The 24,873-nt window shown below is 38.0% G+C and overlaps 1 protein-coding gene across 1 annotated transcript in view; it reads right to left on the bottom strand.

Moving 5' to 3' along the window:
- The window catches only part of znf804b (zinc finger protein 804B), a 93,033-nt gene extending 70,729 nt beyond the window's left edge, over nt 1–22,304 (bottom strand). Inside the window, exon 1 of the mRNA XM_084386145.1 lies at nt 21,567–22,304. Within this exon, the coding sequence (XP_084242271.1) occupies nt 21,567–21,677 (111 nt within the window). The 5' untranslated portion in view covers nt 21,678–22,304. The remainder of the gene's footprint in view (nt 1–21,566) is intronic.
- Between the last annotated feature and the right edge of the window lie 2,569 nt (nt 22,305–24,873).

The raw sequence follows: 24,873 nt of genomic DNA, 5'->3' as shown, positions 1-24,873 counted from the left end.
AGGCATGATGGATCCATGTTCTCATTCTGTTTACGCCAAATTCTGACTCTACCATCTGAATGTCTCAACAGAAATCGAGACTCATCAGACCAGGCAACATTTTTCCAGTCTTCAACTGTCCAATTTTGGTGAGTTTGTGCAAATTGTAGCCTCTTTTTCCTATTTGTAGTGGAGATGAGTGGTACCCAGTGGGGTCTTCTGCTGTTGTAGCCCATCTGCCTCAAGGTTGTGCGTGTTGTGGCTTCACAAATGCTTTGCTGCATACCTCGGTTGTAACGAGTGGTTATTTCAGTCAAAGTTGCTCTTCTATCAGCTTGAATCAGTCGGCCCATTCTCCTCTGACCTCTAGCATCAACAAGGCATTTTCGCCCACAGGACTGCCGCATACTGGATGTTTTTCCCTTTTCACACCATTCTTTGTAAACCCTAGAAATGGTTGTGCGTGAAAATCCCAGTAACTGAGCAGATTGTGAAATACTCAGACCGCCCCGTCTGGCACCAACAACCATGCCACGCTCAAAATTGCTTAAATCACCTTTCTTTCCCATTCTGACATTCAGTTTGGAGTTCAGGAGATTGTCTTGACCAGGACCACACCCCTAAATGCATTGAAGCAACTGCCATGTGATTGGTTGATTAGATAATTGCATTAATGAGAAATTGTACAGGTGTTCCTAATAATCCTTTAGGTGAGTGTACAGTGTCTGGGTTAAAAACATCCCACTTCAGGTTGTTTTTAATCCAGTGTAGTGAGTTACATTGTAGGTTCTACAGAACATTCTCAATGCATCATGTAGTTAGTCTCTAAAGAGCAAGATAGAAGTTCTTTGTTGAACTTCTTAAGGTTCTTCTATGGCATCAGTTCTCAAACCTTTTGGTGTGGAAACCATTTTTTAGATTCCACCACCATCACACAGTTAAACTCAGCTGAGGTCAAGTTGTTATAAGGTGCCTGTTTCGCACTAGCTTTTCAAAGTCCAGCAATACAGTTCTTATAAAGTGTGAATCTCATCTCGGCTGTAAGATCTAGCTTGAATTGGTTATTGGTTATAATAATTCAAAAAAGAGTGCTGACTCTTACTTCATACAAGTGCTAGCAAACAGTACCAGCAGTTTTCAGGCACTCAGTTAATGACACTTCTGCATCTTGAACGCAAGTTGTTTTGGATAAATGCGTCTGACAAATGCATAAATATGAATATGATACTGCAAAAACACAAATACTTCTATTATACACACAATCAAATCTGTAACATAACACCACAACTCAAATTTGCCGAATTTTTAAAAGGCAAACTAGAAATTTTTGGTTAGATTGCTCATTAAGTTGAGTTCACCTTTGCATTCGGACAACGTTGTTACCTACATTTACACAAGAGCAAGAGAAGCTAATCTACAGCTAAAAAAATGTATTAAAAAAATCACCGTATTCTCCCATGACCCTATCTGCATCCCATGTGGGGTTGGTAATTGGAACATTAAACAGCATAACACCTCTTTACCATCCACTAACAACATGAATTACAAATATTACGCTTAAATAGCCAAAGCTAAATTCATGCATGCACATATCCACACACAACCGTCCTTCACAAACAAACACACACACACACACACACACACACACACACACACACACACACACACACACACACACACACACACAAGCGTGATGATTAGTGATTCTATTCCATCATCAGCGCTTTTATGCTTGTCAGCGTCATAAACTGCCTCACCAGCATTTTTTTATGTCTGAAATTCCCCTTCATAAACTCACCTGACTGACAGACATTTTTATGAGACCGTGTCTGAGGATTCTGTATCTCTCTGATTAAAATAAGAAATAACTAAATCAGTTTACCCTTGCTTTGAGATAATTATTATACAAGCAGGTCTTTAAGAAAACCATATAGCACAGGGGTCTGACTGATTAAAACAACCTACAGTAGAGAATCAGCTGTAAATATAATGTCATCCATATATAGATAATAGGCCTATGCAGGATGTGATCAACTGTAATCAAAGTATTTATAAGAGGGGCCTCAGGCCATGCAACTTTGTTGCACCGTCACATTATTTGTTCAGCTGTTCACTTTAAATTGGTGTCTTGACACTGTCACCTTCATTTTCCTCTTTCAAAAGGACTATATGGCAGCTCTTAAATTTTTAAAACAAGACCAATGAATACAAACCAAATTAGAATCTACCGGCTGCCCTTGCAGGGAATGAATGTTCACAGCGGAGGAATAAAAGATTAGTGAATGCTGGAAAGGCATGACTATGCCAACACACTGTAAAAAAGAAAGAAAAAATGAAAAAATGAATGGTTGGAAAAACAAGACCGACATACTGGTTTAAAAATAAAGTATGAAACTAGGAAAATGGCTTCGATCACTCATTATGAAAGTTTTGGCACTGGTTAAATTCAGTTCCAATCATTATAATTACTCTGCTGAGTCAAGAATTCAGCACACAAACATAATATTTGCTGAGCAGTGGACATGCTGAATCTAATCAGCATGTGCCGAGAGGACAGGAACATGGCAAAACTCTTTACATATTCACTCACTCAGCAAAGCCAAATGAACAGCAATCAAAGAGTCCTTCATTTAAAATGAATCTATAGAACTCATCTTTAAAAAACACTAAAAATGTAATAACAGTAGCATCTGGATATGTTTCCATTTGTTTCGCAATAGACAACTCCCATTAGCTTTTATGTATAATATGACAGCATAATGCAAGTCTGCTTTGCTTTGCTTATGTCATTTTTATTTATTTAGACCAAACAGTACAGAATTTTAAAATGACCCTTTTCTTGCTATTCCTAATAAATTACAATACTGTTCCACCTTCTTTTTATCCTTTTCAAATATGTAGAAACAAATATGTGTTGCTATTTGCGGCCACATTATAGTAAACTTAAATAGTTAATTTGAAGAACTTTTAGAAGGCCAAATAGAATTTTTTTTTTATGCAACCAGTCATTTTTTAGAGACATCAGTATTTTAACAGTGCATACACATCCAAACACACACAGATTCCACTGAATTTTAAAGCAATTTGCAAGCTTGACAGGCATATGGAGTGCCTTGCAGTAGAAACCATGACAAACACTACTGTAAAGAAGTTATCTGACAGCAATGCAGGACAGATAATTCAAATTACAGCCTCAATATGTGACTGTGACACCGGTGCTGATGATATCAAATTAGCACTGCCCCGGGTTCTTATCTCGTGCTGATTTGAATCAATGACTGCCATAAACTGCTTATAATGTGACATAACATATAATCATTCTATGCGAATATTTTGACATACAGAATGCCTGAATGTGTCAGAGCAGGTGGTTTTTACCGTCGTCCTGATTATTATGCGGCCACAGATGAATGTGGGAGGTGGGTGATAGGTAGTCACATCATCATGATGTGACTTTACAATACAAATTATATCGTATTACTGACACTTGCCCTGATGAGTCAGAGTGATATTGTCATATGAGCTGTTTTGGAAAATGCCACGTTTTTGGTGCAGAGTGCAGCCACATTACTGACACAATCTTCCTCGCAGAGAACATCAGCATGGAATCCACACAGAGGGCTGATGAGTAAACAAACCCACAGCTCTGAATACAAACACCTCCACATATGCGCACGCACACACACATAGGTAATCTTAAGGGGAATGGGAGCGTGTAATCTATGGTAATGACAGCCACCCACCCTGTGTGATGGAGTGTTCCCAGGCCTGACGAACAGAGCTTCTCATCAGTCAGGATGCTCAGGCATTACTAATGGATGTGAGGGGGCAGAGAGTCACACCAGAATGATTATAAGTGCAATACTTTAGAGTGATGTGCGAACAGAAATCTTCCTCCTCATTTGTATAGGGATCAATGATGGATGAGATGAAAACACTCATAAATTCCAGTTTGAAGAAGAAAAAAAAAGTGATTAACTTGTAATAAAGTTCTGATGCACTTTAAAGAACAACATGATGTAACTGGAGCTAAAAATACACTAATTAATTTGGGGCACATGTGCGTGCGTGCGTGCGTGCGTGCGTGTATACATTCTAAAAACTATGGGTTCTGTTTTGCTCATGAAAGCAGCATGCATTTATTTAAACTCTCATATTAACAATGCACAAGTGCACAAGCAGAAGCGTAGGTGCAAGTAGAGCTTTAGCGCTCAGCCCATTTTTGCCACGCATCATGAACTAAACTCAGCAGAAAATGTCCAAAATGCACTATAAATCTTTTTTCCAGCAAAAACTTTTACAACAGGAATTTCTAACCTCGATAAAATACCTTGAAAAAGATATTAAATCACATTTTTGATTCCATGAGGAAAAAATGGCACAACATTGAGAGCATCAAATATAAACACTAAAGTTAATTTTCTTTTGAACATAGTCAAAGTATTTTCTTATTAACTGAAACTCTGCTGTCTGAGATTCCATAGGCCTGATAGCTCTTAGTGGGATTTCATGATAATAATAATAACATCTTCGCTCGCAAGAGTTAAACCCTCCAGCTTGTATTTTTGGAAGAATACTGCAGGGAGAATTATGCAATAAAAGACAAGGGATGCAGCAATATTAAAATGATGGCCAATGCAGATATTAAAATATTAAAATTTCATTTTAAATGCTGCAAGAGAATTTAGGTATTACAGCATTCAAATGTACATAATTAAAATGATAGATTTACTATCAACAGATCTAAAGAATAAAAAACAGAGGAAAAAATAACGTGAACAATTACATACCTATACAATATTGGTACCACTAAATTAATAAACAAATCTGATAATCTATAAGGTACCAATATCCCTAAAAACACTTTCTGTTGTGTTTGATGCACAAAAACAGCACATTCTATTCAGTAAATCTGACTGAATCTACACACAAACCTAAACCAACACTTTGGCATCTGGATATGTTTCCACGTAGATCAGTTATTACCATTTGAGTGTAAATGTGATCCCCCTCATCTTTTAAATTAGATTATGGGATTATTACAACAATTCACAATAGGCAACTCTTATTTATGAGATGATAGCCGTAACGTAATCTGCTGTTACAGTTACACTGCTTTGCTTATGTAATGAATGAAAACATAGAATGAATGAGTGTAAACACATTGTAAAAAACACGCTTATGTAAATTGTTGCGTTCAATTCAATAGGACAATTCGCGCAGAATGGATTTACGCAGAAATTCATTCTGCAGCCTGTGTTTCGTAAATAAGGCCAGATGTGTGAGGGCGAGAATTATTCAAAACTGAAAGTCTAGATGACGGCTGAGTTTTTTCTTGCCAGGTTATTTATCTTAATGAGAAAGTGGTGCATTTGAGAACAGCGCAGAGACTTATCAGATGACTGAAATGCTGAGGCACTGATGCATTATAGGTAGTTTCACCAAAAATGCTGTTTTATGATTTTTCAGGCTGAATACCCGCTGCTGCAACCGCGAGTGAATATACTGTATTGGTGCATGTTTGTATGTCTCAGAGTGAAACCCAGGGCTGAGGGTTGACCCAGTGGATTTTGCTGTTTTTCCGGAAATTGAGTGATTTTGCCGAAGGCAGTGTGTGTACGGGGAAGTTGTTCTCCTCTTGCTTGGTCTTAAAAACTTAAAAACAGAGAGAAAGCAGCTGGTCTACACACACACACACACATACACACACACACTCAAATCACACACATTTAGTTGTAATGACTGTGTTTTGGTGTATCTGTGTGAGCCTGATGAGTGTATTGTGAATAACTGAATAGCTCATCAGAGGGAGAAAATGTGCGCAACGACACACACATCCACATGAAGAGATCCAATCAACACGGGCACAGACAAAAAAGGGTGAAACTCGCGTTCATTAGACAGAAGAGTGCTCAAAGATTCTCCAACTTGCTTAAATGCTCTGACTCGCCCACTCACACACACACACTCACACTCATACCAAAAGAGATGTATATACGCATGTACTGTAAGTGTATATCTGATTAAATATGTATGCCTTGCCTAAAGCACTTTTCTCTCTAAATTAAGTTAATCAATTAAAACATAACTCTCAAAGGTATTCTAAACATGAATAATTAAAAGAATTTAAATCATATCGATTAAACATACATAAAAATAGCAGCTGCATTAAGAGAGGCAGCCTTACAGAAGTGGACTGGAGTCACGGGGGAAATTTACCAAGAGAGAATCGTGCCCACTGAGAGAGCAGTTTATCTACGTTGTTACAAATCAGGCGACAATGCAAACACATCCACAAATCAGTGCTGACCGCCATTTGCATGGTGCACTTCACCATTCTGTCCGGTTCTGTGCTACTGTAGGTCGTGGAGAATGTACAGCATGCCTTTCAGGCATCTTACTGTTTAAAATGCCGAAAGTGTGTTCACTACACTGCACGTCTGGATACGTGCCCAGTTATAATGCTCTTTCTCATTATTTTTTTCATCATTTTATAAATAACTCCTGCCATGATCAATAGAAAATGTAAACAGACATCTTTCTTGAACCTTTTTCTGTTTACCATCTGCTTTCCATGGGTAGTAATTGCACAATGTTAATTGTGCCAGGCAAATAGCCCAGAGTTTGTGAATAAGACCTAATTTGGATAGAATGGAAGCATGTTTTAGCAAAGCATGACAATGTATGAAATAACAGTTTTTTAATCAAAATTTTTTCTTTTTTTTAAATCGATCTGTCTATTGAACATTTAAACAAAAAAGGTTTGCATGTGTTTATATTATTTCATACATAACATAAATTACATAATAAACATGAAAAATATAATAAAATAAATATAATATAATAAAAATACATATACTGTAAATATAATTTCCCAATTTTTCAGTAAATATGATTATTTGCCATTAAAAGTGGCAAACAGTCATATAGTCATGGCTTAGTGCTTCAGTCTATACTGCACCTGTAGATGTGGAAAGGGCTAAATGGGAGCTATATGGTAAAATATTTTGTACACAGATATTATCAAAGCAGCGAGTCTGGCGGATTGTCAAGAGCTGGCTTCTGGCCACATAAGAATTCTTTTGCCTCATTATTTTGGTTATTCATGCTGTTCAGATCAAAGAACCCCCCACACACACACACACACACAAACAAACAAACACTTAAACCTACCTATTCACTTTCACACTTATGCATAAGACGTTTGCACAAACAGGATGTCACCTAAATCCATTCAAGCTGTAAACAAGAGAAAATATATTGCCCCAAAGCCCAAATGCCATTCAGATACAAACTTCGTCTGGACCCTGAACATTTCTGTGGAGTGCAGAAGACAGCGACTCTTCCGACCTTCTTACTTCAAGCATGTACCGTGTCAACAGACACACAAATGCATGCACATGTCAAAACAAAACATAATACGCTTTCCTGTTTGCTTCTTGATTCCATTCAGAGGAGGGTTTCCACAGGTGTGCGCATCCTAAACATACCACTGTTTATTCTCATGGTCAGACGCTGCCACTTTCTGTTTGCCCTTGTCGACTGACCTCAGTCCAAAAACATAGAATGTAAATAAATAATTAAACTGACTTAGAAATGAGGACAGAACTGAATATATAAAACACACAGACAAAAACAGATATGCAAAGAGAGAATATCACACCCTCCAGGATCCTGCTGTCACCATAACCTTGACCCCATGAGTTTGACTATGCCCGAAGCAGTGCATTGTGGTCTAGTGGATGCCTCCAAGTCAGCATGGATAGAAAATGTGAGTCATTCTCTTATCTCTGCAAACTGCTAATGTACAGTATTATACTGCCTAATGAAAGCTGGAGGGAATCAGCAACATGTAATAAAACAACATCATAATTAAACGACTAATGAGGATACAAATATATTAAATATATGAATATTGGCCCAATTTAGGAACTGTTGCTAGTTGAATTAGCTCACACTTGCTGCAAACTACTAAAAACAAAAACACTTGGACAAGGTTTATTTCGATCTATTTTGAACATGATGCACATATATTACATTTACAAACTCTGTATTGTATATTTAACAAGTCGTTTTTAATCTTTTTGATGCCAAGACTTCCAAATATGACAAGTTCCATGCAAGTGAGCTCCTTTCTAAAATATATTAAGGCAGGTATAATTAAAAAGCTCTGATTAAAACACACACATGTTGTGTGAGAAAAATATTAAGTGATATAAACCCAGGAGCACTGGAACAAAAACATGCCCGTGGAGACATTTCTTCAAAATGATATATTACAAATTGTACATTTACTAATGTACAAATGCAAAAAGTTGTTTGGTAGCTAGGTGTTTGGTAGTTATGAGTGATCCAGACAGTAAATTGAACAATATGGACCCACTTTATATTAGGCGCACAGTCACATAGAGCCGAAGCACAACCAAAACAATGTTCTTCCACAAAATGCATGCAGTTTTGTTTTTAACAGTTAGAGGGCCAACAGTTACATAGTGTACCTTTAATTAATATCTTAAATGAACTTGTTCATTTTGAAAGCCATAAAAATACAGTTTGTAAAATGAATACTCCACGCTTTTGGTGGTATTAACATTCAATTATATCTTGTATTTTTAATAATCGCAAGTAATTGCCTCTACAAATTTCTACAAATCAATATCCCTAAACATAAAACAATACTTTTATTTACAGTTTATAGATCATATGCTTCGACTATGTTTTGTACAGTTCACTTCACTCACAAGGTAATAATAAAATAATAAAAACAATTGTCAGACACCCATGTAGGGACGTCACTACATACGTTTACTATCACAGACCATAATTACAGATGTTACTGGAAGCTACAGCAGCCAGTTGTGAGTCTGGTGTGTTTGGGAGGGGGAGGGGGAGGGGGAGGGGGAGGGGGAGGGGGAGGGGGAGGGGGAGGGGGGATAAAGAATTAAAGAGGGGTTAATAAGAGGCCAAAGAAATTAATTACCTGTGTTTACCTTTGTGTATTTTAATAGAATTCTTTCTTCATCATGCTGTTCAGACAGGATTGTGATTAAGGGCATGTCTCTCTCTCATACACACACACACACACACACACACACACAATAAGCTTTGAGATGAGAAAAATTTGATTGAAATGGAATCAGAGTGCTAAGCGTGTTGAGCGGCAAACAGGACAGCTGTATAAAACCTGCAATCGTGCATTCAATCTCTGCAGAAGATCATAAATCCAAGTTATGATGAATGAAGGAGCTTAATAACACAGTGTGAAGTGGGTAATGAGGAGCACTTCTAATCATATAGTTTATAATCAACAAACAGGCTGCACACATTGAAGCTACTGCCGAAACTTGTGTCACTGCAGTTCATTTGAGGGCAACCCTGTTCACTTATGCAATTAACACAAACAGGAGATTTCCTAAGAGACTGCTTGAGTGTGTTTTGATTAGATTAATAGAGACTCTCATTTAGCTGCATGACATCAGGAGGGTTTGCTTACTCTTTTCCGGTCACATTTTTCTTTATATGGGCAGGGCCGGGGAAGACAATCCAGTGCTCTGGGCAAAATAGGAATATGCCGCCCCCTATGTTTTTTAAGAGAAAAAATGCCAATTTATCACATATTGACCTCTACTGTTGATTTAAAACAGGTGTAATGAATTAGTTGACTCACAATTTAAAAGAGGGCCTTTTTTGCTTTGGCTGCTACGAATATTACTCTTTGTTATCCAATTTGCGACAGATTTGGTGCTCAAATGAAATTTCAGCCAATCCATTCAAACGATCTGTTTACATGCACACCTTTCAACCGGACTGAATTCATTCCGACTGATGAATCCGAACGTAGTGTTTACATGAATACTAAATAAAGTGATCGGGTTGATGTGCACGTTTATATGTCACAAGCTTCAAATCGGAATAGATTTTATTTTTACATGCTCACACTGCATGAATACAGATCCGTGTATTCGTCCTGAACCGTACTGTACGATCCACACACCAATCCAGAAGGGGCCGTGCACGACAATGCAACCCTGTTTGCTACCAGTAAAAAGCTCAGAAGAAGAAGAGGCGATCAATAGATATGTTTACATCTCTCAACCAGTGTTTCAACTGCGGAAAGATAGCAATAAAACAGCTTGACAATAATATCTCACTTAGTATTACATTTACCTCAGGCATTTAGTGTCTACAGCAGGTTAGTTCGCTAGAGAAATGAACTCTAGAGAGAAGCATTTCATATATATTCATTATATTTACTTAACCTGTTAGGAATGTCTTGATTATATAATGTATGCTTAAATAAATTTGTCATGAAAATTTATGACAACCATAATTATTATATTTTCAAGAAATTAATGCAAAATTGGCCTTTTGTGCAATTTACAGTGCATGTACTTTTCTATTTGAGCGTTGTTATTATTAGGCTATATCTAAAAATAAATAGTAATTGAATTTAATAATTTGAGCTCTTTTGTTAATTGTAACCTTTAATATTATAGTTATGTGTAATTAAAGGGCTCCCTATGTAGTTTACAACATTAGCATTTTTTTATACAATAAAAAAAACAATAAAAACAATAAAAATAAAACAGTTTAATAAAAAAAGAAAGAAAAAAGAAGCAAATTTGTGTTTAGTTTACTCCCCCCTGCTGTACCAAACCAGTACCGAACTGTGACTTCAATACTGAGGTATGTTCCGACCATCATGTTTGTGTACCGTTACACCCCTAATATATATATATATATATATATCGAATTTCCAAGCACATTTAGTCAGGATGCTTAATGGATAACAGAGCAGAGATGCGGTGATTGATGAAGTAGTTAAACTGATGATTAGTGAGACTGTAAGATTTTGTGGTGCTTGCTGTGACAATGCAATTACTGTTCCCTACATGTACTAATAATCACTGAAATATCTACTGAGTAAAAAGGGTTTCCTCAGAAATGTGTGCGATGTTAAAAACAGCTGCTGTGAAGTGTTCAGGGAGACAAAACGGTTTTGCTGGAGCAGGGAATGTTTGGGATTGGCCCAATAAATTGAAGTGTAGTTTATTTTGGTGTCTGCAAGAAAGAAGAGGAAAGGAAATGCATGAATATTTCTGCTATTAAGCAGCACTAGCATACTGTTTTATAGAAAAACACAGAGAATGAGCCTCCCTCCACTCTCAAAATGTCAGAGGAATATTATTTTGTTTCCGCTGTATTAAATTTAGCCCGTTACAGCCTTATCAGCTGAATAAAATTAGCTTGCTTGTTGTACCATCACTGTATTCCTCAGCTTCTCACTTTTCTTTCTTCATCGCCCACTAAAATACACACACAGAAAGAGAGAGAGAGAGACTCTCTCTGGAGAAATCTTCTAGTTCATCGAGTACATCAGCAACTGTATTGACAGTGACAGGTAGCATAACTCGTATGAAGACCTCTCTCTTTAAGTTTGTTTATTGCAGGTTACTGTGTGGCTAAATGTCAGTACACCCTGCCTGAAAAATCTCCAGGCTTTTAATTAGTACTCTCAACAGATGGCTTCTCCTCCTCAGCTTTGTACTCAAAATTAGAGTTCCACACAACAACTTCATGCATACAGTCACAACAACAACACGCATTGTGATTCACAATACAGTAATGTATCTTCACACGCAAATCAAGAATAAAAATACATAGATTTGGAAGAAAAAGAGTAAGTTGAGATGTAAGCATACTAGGGATACACAATATATTGGTACCATATACATTACCACTCTTAGAAAAAGTTTCAGTGTGGTTCAATATAAAACCCTAGTAGGGTTCTTGACTCAATTTTAAAGGATCTCTTTATGCCAAAAAAAGGTTCCATACAATGAGAAATGTCTTAAATGATTACATAATACCATCATGTTCAATGGTTATTTCAATTTTTTCTAGTGATAAAGAATGTTTGAATATTAATCAAAATGTAATTAAAAACAAATTAAAACTAAATCCATCAAATGGTTCCATAATGAAAACCCTTTATACATATATAAAGCGCCTGAAAGAACCGGTTAAATTTCTATATAGAACCTTTTCTTCTAAGAATGGCAATATTCGGGATGTTTTAAATAAATTGGAATCAGTTAATATTGGATATTTAATTCTGCATTCTCATTTCTGCATTAGATTACTTAAATGTAAAAAATGTAATATAACGCTCACATAGGGCCCTATTTTAACGATCTAAGCGCATGGTCTAAAGCGCAGGGTGCAAGTTCACTTAGGGCATGTCCGAATCCACTTTTGCTAGTTTAACGACGGGAAAAATGGTCGACGCGTCAGGCGCATGGTCTAAAAGGGTTGTCCCTATTCTCTTAATGAGTAATGGGTGTATTTTGGGATTTACGTGCGTTAAACCAATCAGAGTCTCATCTCCCATTCCCTTTAAATGCCAGTTGCGCTCGCGCCATGGCAGATTCGCTATAAACATGACGGAATTTGATAGTGGAAAGACCGAACACGTCTCCAGAGCGCAAATGGAACTGCTCGTGCGCGAGGTAAAAGTGCGCAAGCAGACCATCTACGGGGATTACACCATATCTTTATGTACACAATAATAATCTTTTACATTGTAATCCTTTTAATTTTAATATTTGGCATGTTTGTGTGCTGCTGTGCGTCCCTGTGTGTTTAATAAGCAGATCGATTTGGGCGTAACGTAAAATAAACCAATCAGAGCATCATCTCACATTCCCTTTAAAAGTAGGCGCGCTTGTTCCGTGGCGGATTGCTATTATAACGGCGGATTTGCCAGGTGCACGCCAGGAGCGGTTCACAGCCGAGGAGACCAATGTTCTCATCAGGGGCGTAAAAGATAGAGAAGTGGAATTGTATGGGGATGGGAGAAACCCACCCAAATTAGCTTCGGTTAAACAGGCGTATAATAATTTGGGTAAACTAGATTTATGCTTATTTTTTCACATCTTCATGGACACCACAATGATTTTCCTCGTGTGGAATATTTTTCCTTGTAATATGGTTTGCAAAAATGGCAACAGCTGCGTCTATGTAGATGGGAGAAGCAAAGTGTATGCGCGTTGTGCACACGCTACATTATGGCCAAGCATGCGCCCTTAAAATAGCATCTGAATAACGCGCCACTGACTTTAGACTAGGTTTTTCCTGGTCTGTGGCGGAATTGTTTTCTGGAACTGCAAAATAGCACCAGGGAACGTTTGCGCCAGAGTACACCTCCTCTCCCCAAAAGTGTCAAAAATATATGTGGCATATATTCCAAATACATTGAAATATATTCTGAAATATAACAAAAATATATGAAATATAAGTATGAAATATATTTATTGGGCCAATTTCAAATATTTGCATATATTCAAAAACATATCCAGAAAATATATTTCAAATACAATTCTTTTGTGTATGGGAACACACCTCGTTTTCAGACCAGCACGCCCATGGGCACACAAATGGGCGCAAATGCATTTGCTATTTAAACAATGTGGCGCAGGACGTGAAAATGATAACTGCGTCGGACTAAAACTAGCAAAAAACACTTGCTTGGCACTGCATTGCGCCAGGTGTAAGATATGGCCCTTAAAGTTAATCTTTAAAAACACTAATAATAATTCATAACGCTGTTAAATGTGATCTAAAGTAAATCTCAAAATTAATATACATTTTTAATATTGTCTTGTTGTGATGCCTAAATTCACCAGTAACATTTAAAACAACTGATTTTTTTAAATATATTTATTTAGATGAAATAGTGTCGAATTTTTATGTATTGTATACCAGTCGGCCATGACCTGGATATTTTTTGGTGGCACGATATACTGGCCATTGTGTTTACATAAAAATGAATGTCATCAACATTTTGGCTTTAAGCCGAATGAAAGTGTAGAGCCAATTAACGTAAATGAGCCGGTAGTTCAGTAAGCGCTGTCTGCAGCTTTGTCAGCACACACTACAACAATTCTGAAGTGGTTATGCTGTTATGTTTACCTTGTTCAGAGGGGTCAGTGCACTGCATTCTGGAAAACTCATTCCTGTTGGTTACAGTTATTATGACCCACAAAAAGTTTGTTATTTCAGGTTTTACCATCTTTCTGGCCACATTTGGTCCCCACAATGGTCCTTACAAACCTGACACATAGAGTCCTCTGAAGGACTCCTTCTCTCATTCTTACCCAATCGTTAGATACAACAAAAAATGTAGTCTATCAAAAGAATTGCACAACCTCCACCTTCACCTCTGACAATGTTATCCCCATGACAACAAACCCACTGTAGCAACTCACTGTTAAACTGACTGCAGTAACCGGCATCCCAACTGCACTTACACCAAAAAAATCTTTTTACACAACACAAGAGCACACAGCCTCAATCATATCAGCACAAGAAAAGTAAAAATGTGGGATTTGTCTCATAAACATACACTATCATTCAAATGTTTGTGGCTGCTGGTTGATTTTAATGTTTTTGAAACAAGGTCTCTTAGTCAAAAAGTCAAAGTTTATTTATAAAGCACTTTTTTAAAACCAGCAAGTGTTTATCAAAGTGCTGTACACACATATCCCATATCAATGATACAAACAGTCAACAGCACAGAATAAAACAATAAGACAACTCTCACATAGCGTCAAATGCCAAACTATAAAAATACGTTTTTAAGCTAGTTTTAAAAATAGCAAGTGTTTGAGCCTGTCTAATGTACAGGGGCAACCTATTCCAGAGCTTGGGAGCCGCCACAGCAAATGCTCTGTCACCCCTGCTCTTCAACTTTACCCGTGGGACAACTAAAAGCGAATGATCAGCAGACCTAAGTGCTCTTAGCGGAGCATACAGCTTGATCAGGTCAGAAAGATATTTAGGTGCAAAACGAAAGTTTTTCAAAGTCTTTTAAAGACAGGAAAGATTTCACCTTGGTTAGTTGTCTCAATTGAAAAAAACTAGTTACTACCGAGTTAATCTGTTTGTCCAGTTTAAAATCACAATCAAAATAACACCTAATTTTTTTACATAGGGCTTTACAAGTGGATTCAATTCACCAAGGTCCAAATGTACTGATTCATAAGTGCCTCCCGGCGTAAACAGCATAACTTCTGTTTTATTTTCATTAAAGCTAAGGAAATTTAGTGCCATTCAGGCCTTAATTTCCTCAAGACACTGCAATAGAGGCGTTAAAGTGCAAGTATCTTTTCGTTTCAAAGGCAGATAAATTTGCGTATGGTCTGCATAACAATGAAAAGAAATTCCAAATTTCCTAAAAATATTTCCTAAAGGGAGCACATACAGGGAGAACAAAATAGGCCCCAAAATGGAGCCCTGGGGGACCCCACACGTGAAAGAAGCCGTTGAGGAGGTAAAGTCTCCGAGACGAACTGATAAAGTTATTTCGAACAAATAGGATCTAAACCATGCCAAGTCAGTAGTAAGTAACAAGTCATTGAAAACCTTCAACAGTGCAGTTTCTGTACTATGTAAGGATTTAAAACCAGACTGAAACATTCAATTGTCCAAATAGGACCTTCTCCAATAATTTGGACAGAAACGGAAGTTTCGAGACAGGTCTAAAATTAGCAAAGACTGATGAATCCAGATTAGATTTCTTGATTACTGGTTCCACTGCTATCTTATGCGATGGCAAAGCTCAAAAGTTGGCAAAGCTCTTATGCGATGGCACAGCTGAATTTTCAGCATCATTACTCTAGTCTTAAGTGTCACATGTTCCTTCAGAAATCATTCTAATATGCTGATTTGGTGCTCAAGAAACATTTATTGTTATTATCAATGTTAAAAACAGTTATGCTGCATTTGTGTTTTGGATTCAGAAATTCAATTGATCAAAAGTGACAGTAAACAATTTAACATCATTACCAAAATGACGTTAAATTGTTTACTGTCACTTTCGATCAATTGAAAGCATTCTTTCTAAATAAAACTATTAATTTCTTAAAAATAAAAAAATCTAATAAAAAGTTACTGACTCCATATATCTATGCTGCTATTCCAGAAAAAAATGGCACCTTAAATATGGTTCAGATGAGAATTTTTAACTTACGACTCCAATTCTACCAGAAAAGGAGCATGTTAAGTCCTTGACAGCAAGGAATTTGTCTTAGGTTTTCGGACACCGCCGGACTGAGATGGACCAGTGGATTGAGATGATAACTTTTAATGATTTTCTTGTTTATCAGCATTGCATTCCTTCCTCGAATTAAGCTTATCGTCAACCATTGTTCATAGAAAAGATTGTTCTTAGAAAGATGGAGAGGGAACAAGGCACCTTAGAGACAGATGTAAACGTGTTCCTCTCCCCCCTTCTCTTTCTCTCCTCTAGACCCATTTAGAAACACTTACAGGCCATTAACAATCATTTCCTCTGATTAGAATGGCTTTTGAGTGCCTGGACAAATTGCTTTCAAACATGTTACAAAATCCTCAGGCCATTTAGACTGAGTTTGCCAGTACCCAGCAAGACCCATTCTGTCATTCTCTCCAACCTTGTTAAAACAGTGTTAGGCTGAGATACTTTGAGCTGCGTCAGCCTCAAGCACTCTCTCCCTCTCTCTCTTTCTTATTCTATCTTCCACCTTACCTTTCTTTTAATTCATTGCATAATTACAGTAAGTGAGGGCCATTAATGAACATCCAATTCTGCCTACGGTTTGAAAACAATGTGGATTCTTGTCTATTGTTACTTCCTCCCACGCTATGTCAGGATTTTTTTCGGATTAAAAGCAGAAAGACTGGAGGCTCACGAGACCGCTGCTATGTGCCGCTGTGTGCCTGCAAATGTAGGATGACCCCTTTGATTAATTAGACTCTCATAAAGCATTTAATCAGTTAATCGGGCAAATTAGCATTGCAGAAATGACCCACAAATGTGTTTAAGTGAAAAGGGTCCATCATTGTGTGTTAAGTAAAGTCTGTGCACTGTGTATTTTTCTGCACAGTAAGCCGAAAGGAGAGAGTGATTCATTAGCCTTCCTGTGTGATTAGAGTTCCCCGGCCGTGTTAACGTCAGGACAAGCCAACACAAAGAGTTTCAGACAGGCAAACTCAGAGGACGGCTGTGGCCTAGGCCTGGGGCTGAATATTAAACGCCGCCTGCTACACTCCATTAGCACAGCAACAGCGCTAACGCTCCTCAAAAAGAGCTGAGCTAAGTACAGCAGTAGCCACTCATTACCACAACAGCCAGAATCATTAGTAAGCCACTTACATTGACAGACAGTGAGAAAAAAAACTAATAAAGTATCAAATGAACCTTTAAACTTTCAAAATAACATATTATTATGCAAAATAATAGCAATAGCTGTAACATAACATATATACTGTAGCACTAAACCACATAATCACATGCCAAATGAGATATCAAAGCTTCCAGACTGAGTAGCCTATATTTGGGACGTGTTGATTTGCTTGTGCATTGAGAAGTAATCGTCCCCATATATACTGATTGACTTCCGCAATTTGGCTTCCATTGTATCATCCAGGTAATTGCTGCACATTGGTTGTGGTTAAGATTCCCCCCTTTACATAGGCGCTTTGAGTACTGAGAAAATCGCTATAATGTAACAATGTATTATTACTATAACTGACATTTTTGGTCCCCATGAGGAAAACAGCTTGTAAGTGAAAAAGTATAAATGCAGAAAGTTTTCTGTGATGGGTAGGTTTAGGGGTATGGTTAGTGTAAGTGGATAGAATATACAGTTTGTACAGTATAAAAATCATTATGTCTATGGAAAGTCCCCATAAAACATGGAAACCCAACGTGTGTGTATTTAACAGCCTCAACTCAGACACATTTAAACAAGAAACTACTACAGTACGCTCATTAGTGTGTGTTTATAGTGTGCACTTGGACAACTGCCTCTCCACATGACAGCCCTACGAGGCCAAAAGAAACTTATGAGCACCTGCTCGTTTTTGTTAATTAATTTTTTTATTTGGTACAGTGTCAAAATGCAAGTTGTGGCATCACAGATAACAGTTTCTTTGGCAGCTCTTAACTAGAAAGCACAGAGTGGAATTATATAAGTCGACTGGCAGCGGTTCAAAAGAATTCAAAATCTAATATGCAAGTAGCAGGAATAGTAAACTCAATAATCCATAACTATAGACTAGCAATAAAATATCCTTGTTAACTTAGAAGGCATTAGGTAGATGGTGGTTTTCAAAATAGCCTGACATTTCCTGACCATAAGGCTCATGAGTCATTAAAGGTCATCTGACTAGATAGGTAAAACATGAAATAAATAACATTTTAAGATATATTAAAAAAGAAAAGTTATTTTAAATTGTAATAATATTCCACAATATTTCATTCAATATTTTTGAACAAATAAATGCATAAAATGCGATCATAGAGACTTAATTTAATTTAAAGACTTTGAACCAACCTAAAGCAAATAACAGAAAATTATACCTCTTCAATAATTGTTCGTTCTTCATTATGAAGAAAAAGCTTAACTAATAGCAAAAATCCAAATGAATTGTAATACAAAAATTAAAATCTAAAAACATGCTCATCATAGAAGACAATGTTTGTGTGAATTTGTTAATTTACTCCGCTTCGCGTCGTGCCTAACAACGCCCTTCAGCCGTTACTTATTCGCGATACAGCACAGCCTCTCGTACCTTATTGCTTACAGATAGGACAAAATAAGCCTCACTTTTAGCTCCCAAACCCCCCATATTCAAAGCACACAAATCCATGAATAAATGCCACTTTATCTCAGCTGCAGCCATGGCAAACCGACAAGCCCCTTACCTAACGCAATAGCTGCAATGTTTTAGAACTAATTAAACTCACTGCCTTCACATAAATTGTGCATTTGTGTCTCACTCATGCAGGCAGAGCTATCAACATATGCCTCTTCAGTAGTATGCATGTTTTAAAAATGTGGTGGGAGTTGGCAGTTTGGAATGCAAACTGGGTCTCTGTTGCAGCTCGACATCAAACATCCACACCACGTCACGGGCACTGGAGTGAGAGGGAATAACCCAGATACTGAGCGAGTTCAGCTTAAGATCTGCTTGGAGCCTCTCCACATAAAGTGGAGATGGAGCCCCATAAGACGAGCTTGATGGTACTGGGTGAACCACAGTGCATACGAACAGGTGTTGACTGCTGTAGCGGAAAGCTGATCCACATAAGTACTCTGGGACATCTCACTGAGACTGAGACATTCCAGTTCAATGAGTTAAACAGGAGACTCAATGATGGGGAACATTTCGGTTACACCAATACACCACGGGAAACAAAGGAAGTTTCAGCTGTTTTGCTGTTCTAAAGAGCAGAATCTGTAGAATCTCTCATTTATGACAATGCTGGTCTGGAGAGGAGAGAAATTGGATTTAAAAAATGATCAAGGAATAAATAAAAATGATATTCATACAAACAATGACTATGTGTGAATACCTTAGGATGAGCATGTTTTCACTTCTGAATTAAATTCATTTGAATATTTTTTGAGGCATAAAGTAAAAAATGTCAGGATGATACAGGTTATTAGGGCAAGGTTAGTTATAAATGTTAAGTGGTGAGACTCACCAAAAAACTGATGTTTATGAATGTTTAAAAATTATATTTCTGAATGAATATTTTTTACGTACATACTTGATGGTTACACCTCATGACATTTTTATAAGAAACTTTTCTTTGAAAATGGTAGGCCTATAAAAGTTTTTTGGAAACATATGAAGCCACAATAAATACAAAGAGTACATTTCTAAGAACCTGGCACATCGGGTTTTAACTAGATTTTTCCTTTCTTTATTGCAGACAATATTATACATGCAGTATGTCATTAAAACAAACAACCTGCCAACTTTGCACCAGTGAGGTGCCCTCTAGTGCTGGCATAGAGAACAACTGGAGCATGACATGCTTGTTTTGAGTGTGTGCTGGTGTACACTGTATATAGGTGATTATTATAATTATCACCAGTGTTTCTTCCTTTATAACAGACAGCACTTCCTATTACTAAACCAAAGCATATCTTTTGTTAAATGAGAGCAGTTTCCATACACATTTCTGCTTATGGAAGTTGCCATAAGAGCACCTCATTTTCTTACACAAAGCACCACATCAGAGAACGTCAAAATGAACATGTTAAAGGCATTAAGCAAAGCAAAAATGATATACATCTGACTTTGATTGTTAATCTGGATGAGCGGCTGAGAAACTCGAGCATGTCATTCTGCAGTCTGTGTGCATGCCTGCATGTGTCTAAGAGGGTGTGTGTGTGTGTGTGTGTCCTCCTCATGCTTTGAGTTAGAGTGAACATGGCACTCTGATTTAAGCTGGAGCAAATGCACCCTTCACAACAGCTGCTCTGAAATAACCCATCAAAACCATCACCACAGACCCCAGCTTCTTTCCAATCAGCCCGCACTGTCTGTCCATCCTGTGGGGCGGGCCAAAGTGGAAAACACACACACACACACACACACACTTCCCTTTCTCCAGGTACATCAGGTACAAGTCTCAATTTGCGTATTTATGCCGGCCTTTGATGTGTACAAGTCTTTACAAACTTTATCATTTTCTTGACAGGAAAAAGTCTGGACCGGATGCACAGTTTAGGCACATAACCCAGTATAGCCCAAATTAAGCATGTGAATGGAGCGGGAAAAATACTGGCTGAGAGGGAAATGGCAGGTGAAACTCTGTTCTCATGTCTTGTTTCTATCTGCTCCATTATTGCTTTAAGCACTAAACATGTCCTGATATATCCTTAATTTACCTAATTATAACCGCTAATTAGCTGCATGCTCTATTTGAAGCAACAAACAACAAAGGGAAATTTTAAAGTCATTCAAACTCTATACAACTATAATATCACATGTGGAAGAGACCCACGAAGCCCTGCAAAGAATTCCACATACTTACGTATGGTCTGGATTCACCTGCAGTTCGGGATAAAGTAGAACTTCAAATATGACAGACATCTCAGGAAACACAGTTTTATCTGCTTTACGATGTATTAGGCCATCAATGGATTTCAGTTGCTGCAGCTTGTAAACACCCACAGCAGAGTTAACCTAGCACCAGAATAGTGCTTGAGGTCAAAGTTTAACATACAGCTCAATTGTCTGAGCCCAACAGTGCAAGACTTGCCATCAGTCTGTTAGGAAAGCGTCAGGGGTCTGCGTTCAAACCACAAATAGGCAAAAGCCACCAATGCCTCGTATACTCACAAGCCTGACATTTGAGATATGCAGTGATGCTTAACACATTACATAGGCTACATAAAATCTCTCATCCCTGCAACATAAAACAAAACGCTCTTAGGATTTTGCATTCGAATGCAGTTTACAAGTGAAGGTCATGTTGATGGCATGAGTTTCATAGACCATCAAATCCTCTCTTCACCTGTGCAATAATATTTATATTTCATTCAAAGGTGTTCCCACTTATATGGCCAACAATAAAGTATAGCCTATGTCCAGATTTTGCTTTCACCTGTGTTTTATAAACATACTTTTTTAACTAAGAGATCTGGAAACTAAAACACAAAAACAATCCAAACGAACAGAACATGCTAAATGAGTTGCTAATAGCGAATCGTGGTGATATCGTTAATAAACAATAACGACTATTTTACCGGTGATTCGCCTCCGCTTTTGCATAGCGGACCCCGGAAAACTCCTTTGATGCTCCGGTAGTGTCCATTGCTTAGGTGCGTGGAGCTGATCACAAGGTAGTAGCACGCCATCCGGTCCAGCGTCACCCATGAGCGGGCTCCAGGGACGGCCAGGCGAGCAAGTTACTTTGGAGAAGATCTCGCAGGGTTACACAGAGTGGAAGTACACAGAGGACGGTCTGCGAGCGCCGGTCCGATCTCTTCAGTCAGTCCTGGACGTCGTTACGAGGACACGCCGATAAAAATACGAATCTGCAAATCGGAAACACTGTGCCACACTTCTGTCACATCCTCTGTCTGTTTTCCTCTTCAAGAAGAGACAGGCACCTGCTCTCCAGCCCAGACGGATGTTACTGGATTTTGCTCTGGAGTTGCCAGGATTGTTCAGTCCCACAGACTCAAACGTTTAGCATTGTTTATATCCAATACAAGAAACACTCAAACTGAGGTCATGTCCTCTCAAACACCCTCCAAAAAGTCACGACTGTAGAGTGATGTAAAAAATAAACATTCTAGTGCTAATTCAGTAATGTGGTACTTTTAAATCTGAGTAATGTTTCGCGTGATTTCACAATTGACCGGTCAACTCTCTCACGGATTTGCTCTGCTGGATGTCCGATCGCATATGCTTTTTCCCCTGTGCCGAAACGAACCGCGCTCATAGCTGAGTCCAACTGAGTGTAAAGCAGAGGTTCCCTCTGTTTCTCTCTCTATCTCGCGCGCGGCGGCGGCGACTCTCTCTCTCTCTCTCTCTCTCTCTCTCTCTCTCTCTCTCTCGATTAAGGAGGGATTTGAGGGAGAGTAATAAAGCTTTCAACTGAACGTGGGCAGTTTTTGGCGCTGCCATGAAATCAGTGCTTTAAGAAAACACCTTCATGTAAACCCTTTACTATCTACCCATCCATCCGTCTACTCATCTACCCATCCATCTATCTATCTATCTATCTATCTATCTATCTATCTATCTATCTATCTATCTATCTATCTATCTATCTATCTATCTATCTATCGTTAACATAGGCCTACATACACTGTACACTGATTAGGCTGTGGATGACTACAAGAATTACAGGTTTGGCTCAATTCTCCAATGAGACTTAATATACCTTGCAGGGCCATGCACAGGGGGGTGGCCCGGTGGCTAGAGCCACTGCCCCTCTGCCCTCATCGACTGAGGTGCCCCTCTTCCCCACCCCCACCGCTCCGCTCAAAGCATTCTGCTGATTCTGCTAATCCGCTCCAGGTTTTCCCGCTCGCTCCGCAGCATCACTCACAGTATAGGAAGGTATGCTATACCTTTTACGCATTAAAAGGTAGGCTATGCAAGACAGTGGTTGAATCTGTGAAATTAGTCATTTGGTATTTATTTATTTTTTGTTGTATTTATGTCGGTAATGTTTTGCTCTTGGTCTTCTACAAGTGCTAACAACTTGTACAACATATCCACGTTCTTAGAATTAGCTGCTTGTCTAATCAAATTATTGTACTCTCGATCAGATCTAATACAAATAACTACATTTTCTGTTGTTGGCACACTTTGTAGACAAGGTAAACTGGGTAAACCAAGCCCTGGTTATTTTTGAGAAAATGAAAGCTCAGACGGACGAATCTAGAAATCTTCCCCTTATGTTGTCATAAGGGGAAAGGTTACCTCCTCTTTCTCTTCTATGCCTTGGCCCGCCCATGAAAAAATGAGCTGCGCGACCGCGATATTGTTTTTTCCTCAAGAGACATCATGGCTTGCAAACGAGCGAAGCATGGCAGTTGCTCAGTGTTTGGATGTACAAATGAACACAAAAGTATTTTTTAGTTCCTTCATCCGAGCCTCTGAAGAACCAGTGGGTTATGTGAATGTCTGATGTGTAATTGTTCAAGTTCAGACAGATAATCTTTCTCTCAAAATCGTTCAATACTGTTTATGCATCAGTAAATCAAGCCAGTGACTAAACGATCAACTTCACGTCGTTTCTCTTAGTAGGATGAAAATAATCTTACTTAAACTGTGATTAATATATACAGAAAGCAATCAAAGAACAATCCCTTTCCAATCGCCCAAGCTGTCAATCACACAGCGCGAGTTTATCTGGACACTTGCCAAAACTCGTTATGAAATCAATGACGCTGTTACGCTGCACAACGAAGCTCTTACTGTACTTACCTCATATTTGCATTGGTGAAAGCATTAGTGAGAGTGCAGAAACTGCGTTGCAATGATAAGATCTTCATTCACGCGATCAACCGACTGTCATCTGCTCAATGCTCATCACTGCAACCTTTTATGTGATGGGAATAGATCTAAATACTTAAAAAACTTCTCACGATTCGTTAATCTCGATAGCTGTAATAGTAAAAACGTATAATAGCTGTAATAGTAAAAGTATTCGAGAGAGTTCCACATGTAATGCTAGCTATTTCATATGCAAGCATGTCAGCCAATCACAGCAGTGGGCGTTTACACTGAAGTCTCACAGCCAATCACAGCAGTGGGCATTTACACTGAAGTCTCACAGCCAATCACAGCAGTGGGCGTTTACACTGAAGTCTCACAGCAGACATGCTCCTTCAAACAAAGCGTTCAAATCAGAGGCTAAAATCAGGCTAGGAAATATGCCTTTTATTTCTAAATTCTAACAACTTTTGATCTTAAAAACATACTAACATTATAAGGGCACCCCAGGAAACATTCTAAAATAATAAAATAATCCATGCAATGGGACCTTTAAGATCTTTTAGGACATGGTTCCAAATAGAAAGGTTTTGCTGTAAAAGAAAAAGGTAAATACCAAAATGCAAAATGGTAAATAGTTTCTGTTATTATCACCAATGTGTAATTGTGAATCATAAAAAAATTGGTTATCAAGATCTTTCAGGACATGGTACTAAATAAAAAAGTGTTGCTGTAAATGGAACAGGTAAAATTTTATCTTTTTTGGAACAGCAAATAGTTTATGTTATTATCAGCAATGTGTAATTGTGATGTTCTATCAAAACATCTACAATAAAGTCTAAAATGTATTTGAGCGTGTGCTGTCTTCTCTTTTAATTGTGTATTTTGTAATAACTGGATAATTTGTGTTAACAAGCAACCACCCCCTTAGTGCCCCTTTTTTTGGTTTAGGCCACTGCCCCTCAAAATGTCTGTGCACGGCCCTGATACCTTGTATACAATTTATATAAGGTGTCTTTAACTATGTACTAATATTTAAATAAATAATTTGATACAACACACTTATTGTGTACACATGTCTTTACATTGTACTTGTAAAAA

The sequence above is a fragment of the Rutilus rutilus genome (genome assembly GCF_951802725.1).
Source record: "Rutilus rutilus genome assembly, chromosome: 17".
In the NCBI taxonomy this organism is placed as follows: domain Eukaryota; kingdom Metazoa; phylum Chordata; class Actinopteri; order Cypriniformes; family Leuciscidae; genus Rutilus; species Rutilus rutilus.
Note: the sequence above shows the minus strand (reverse complement) of the source record. Positions and strands in the feature narration are given on the sequence as shown.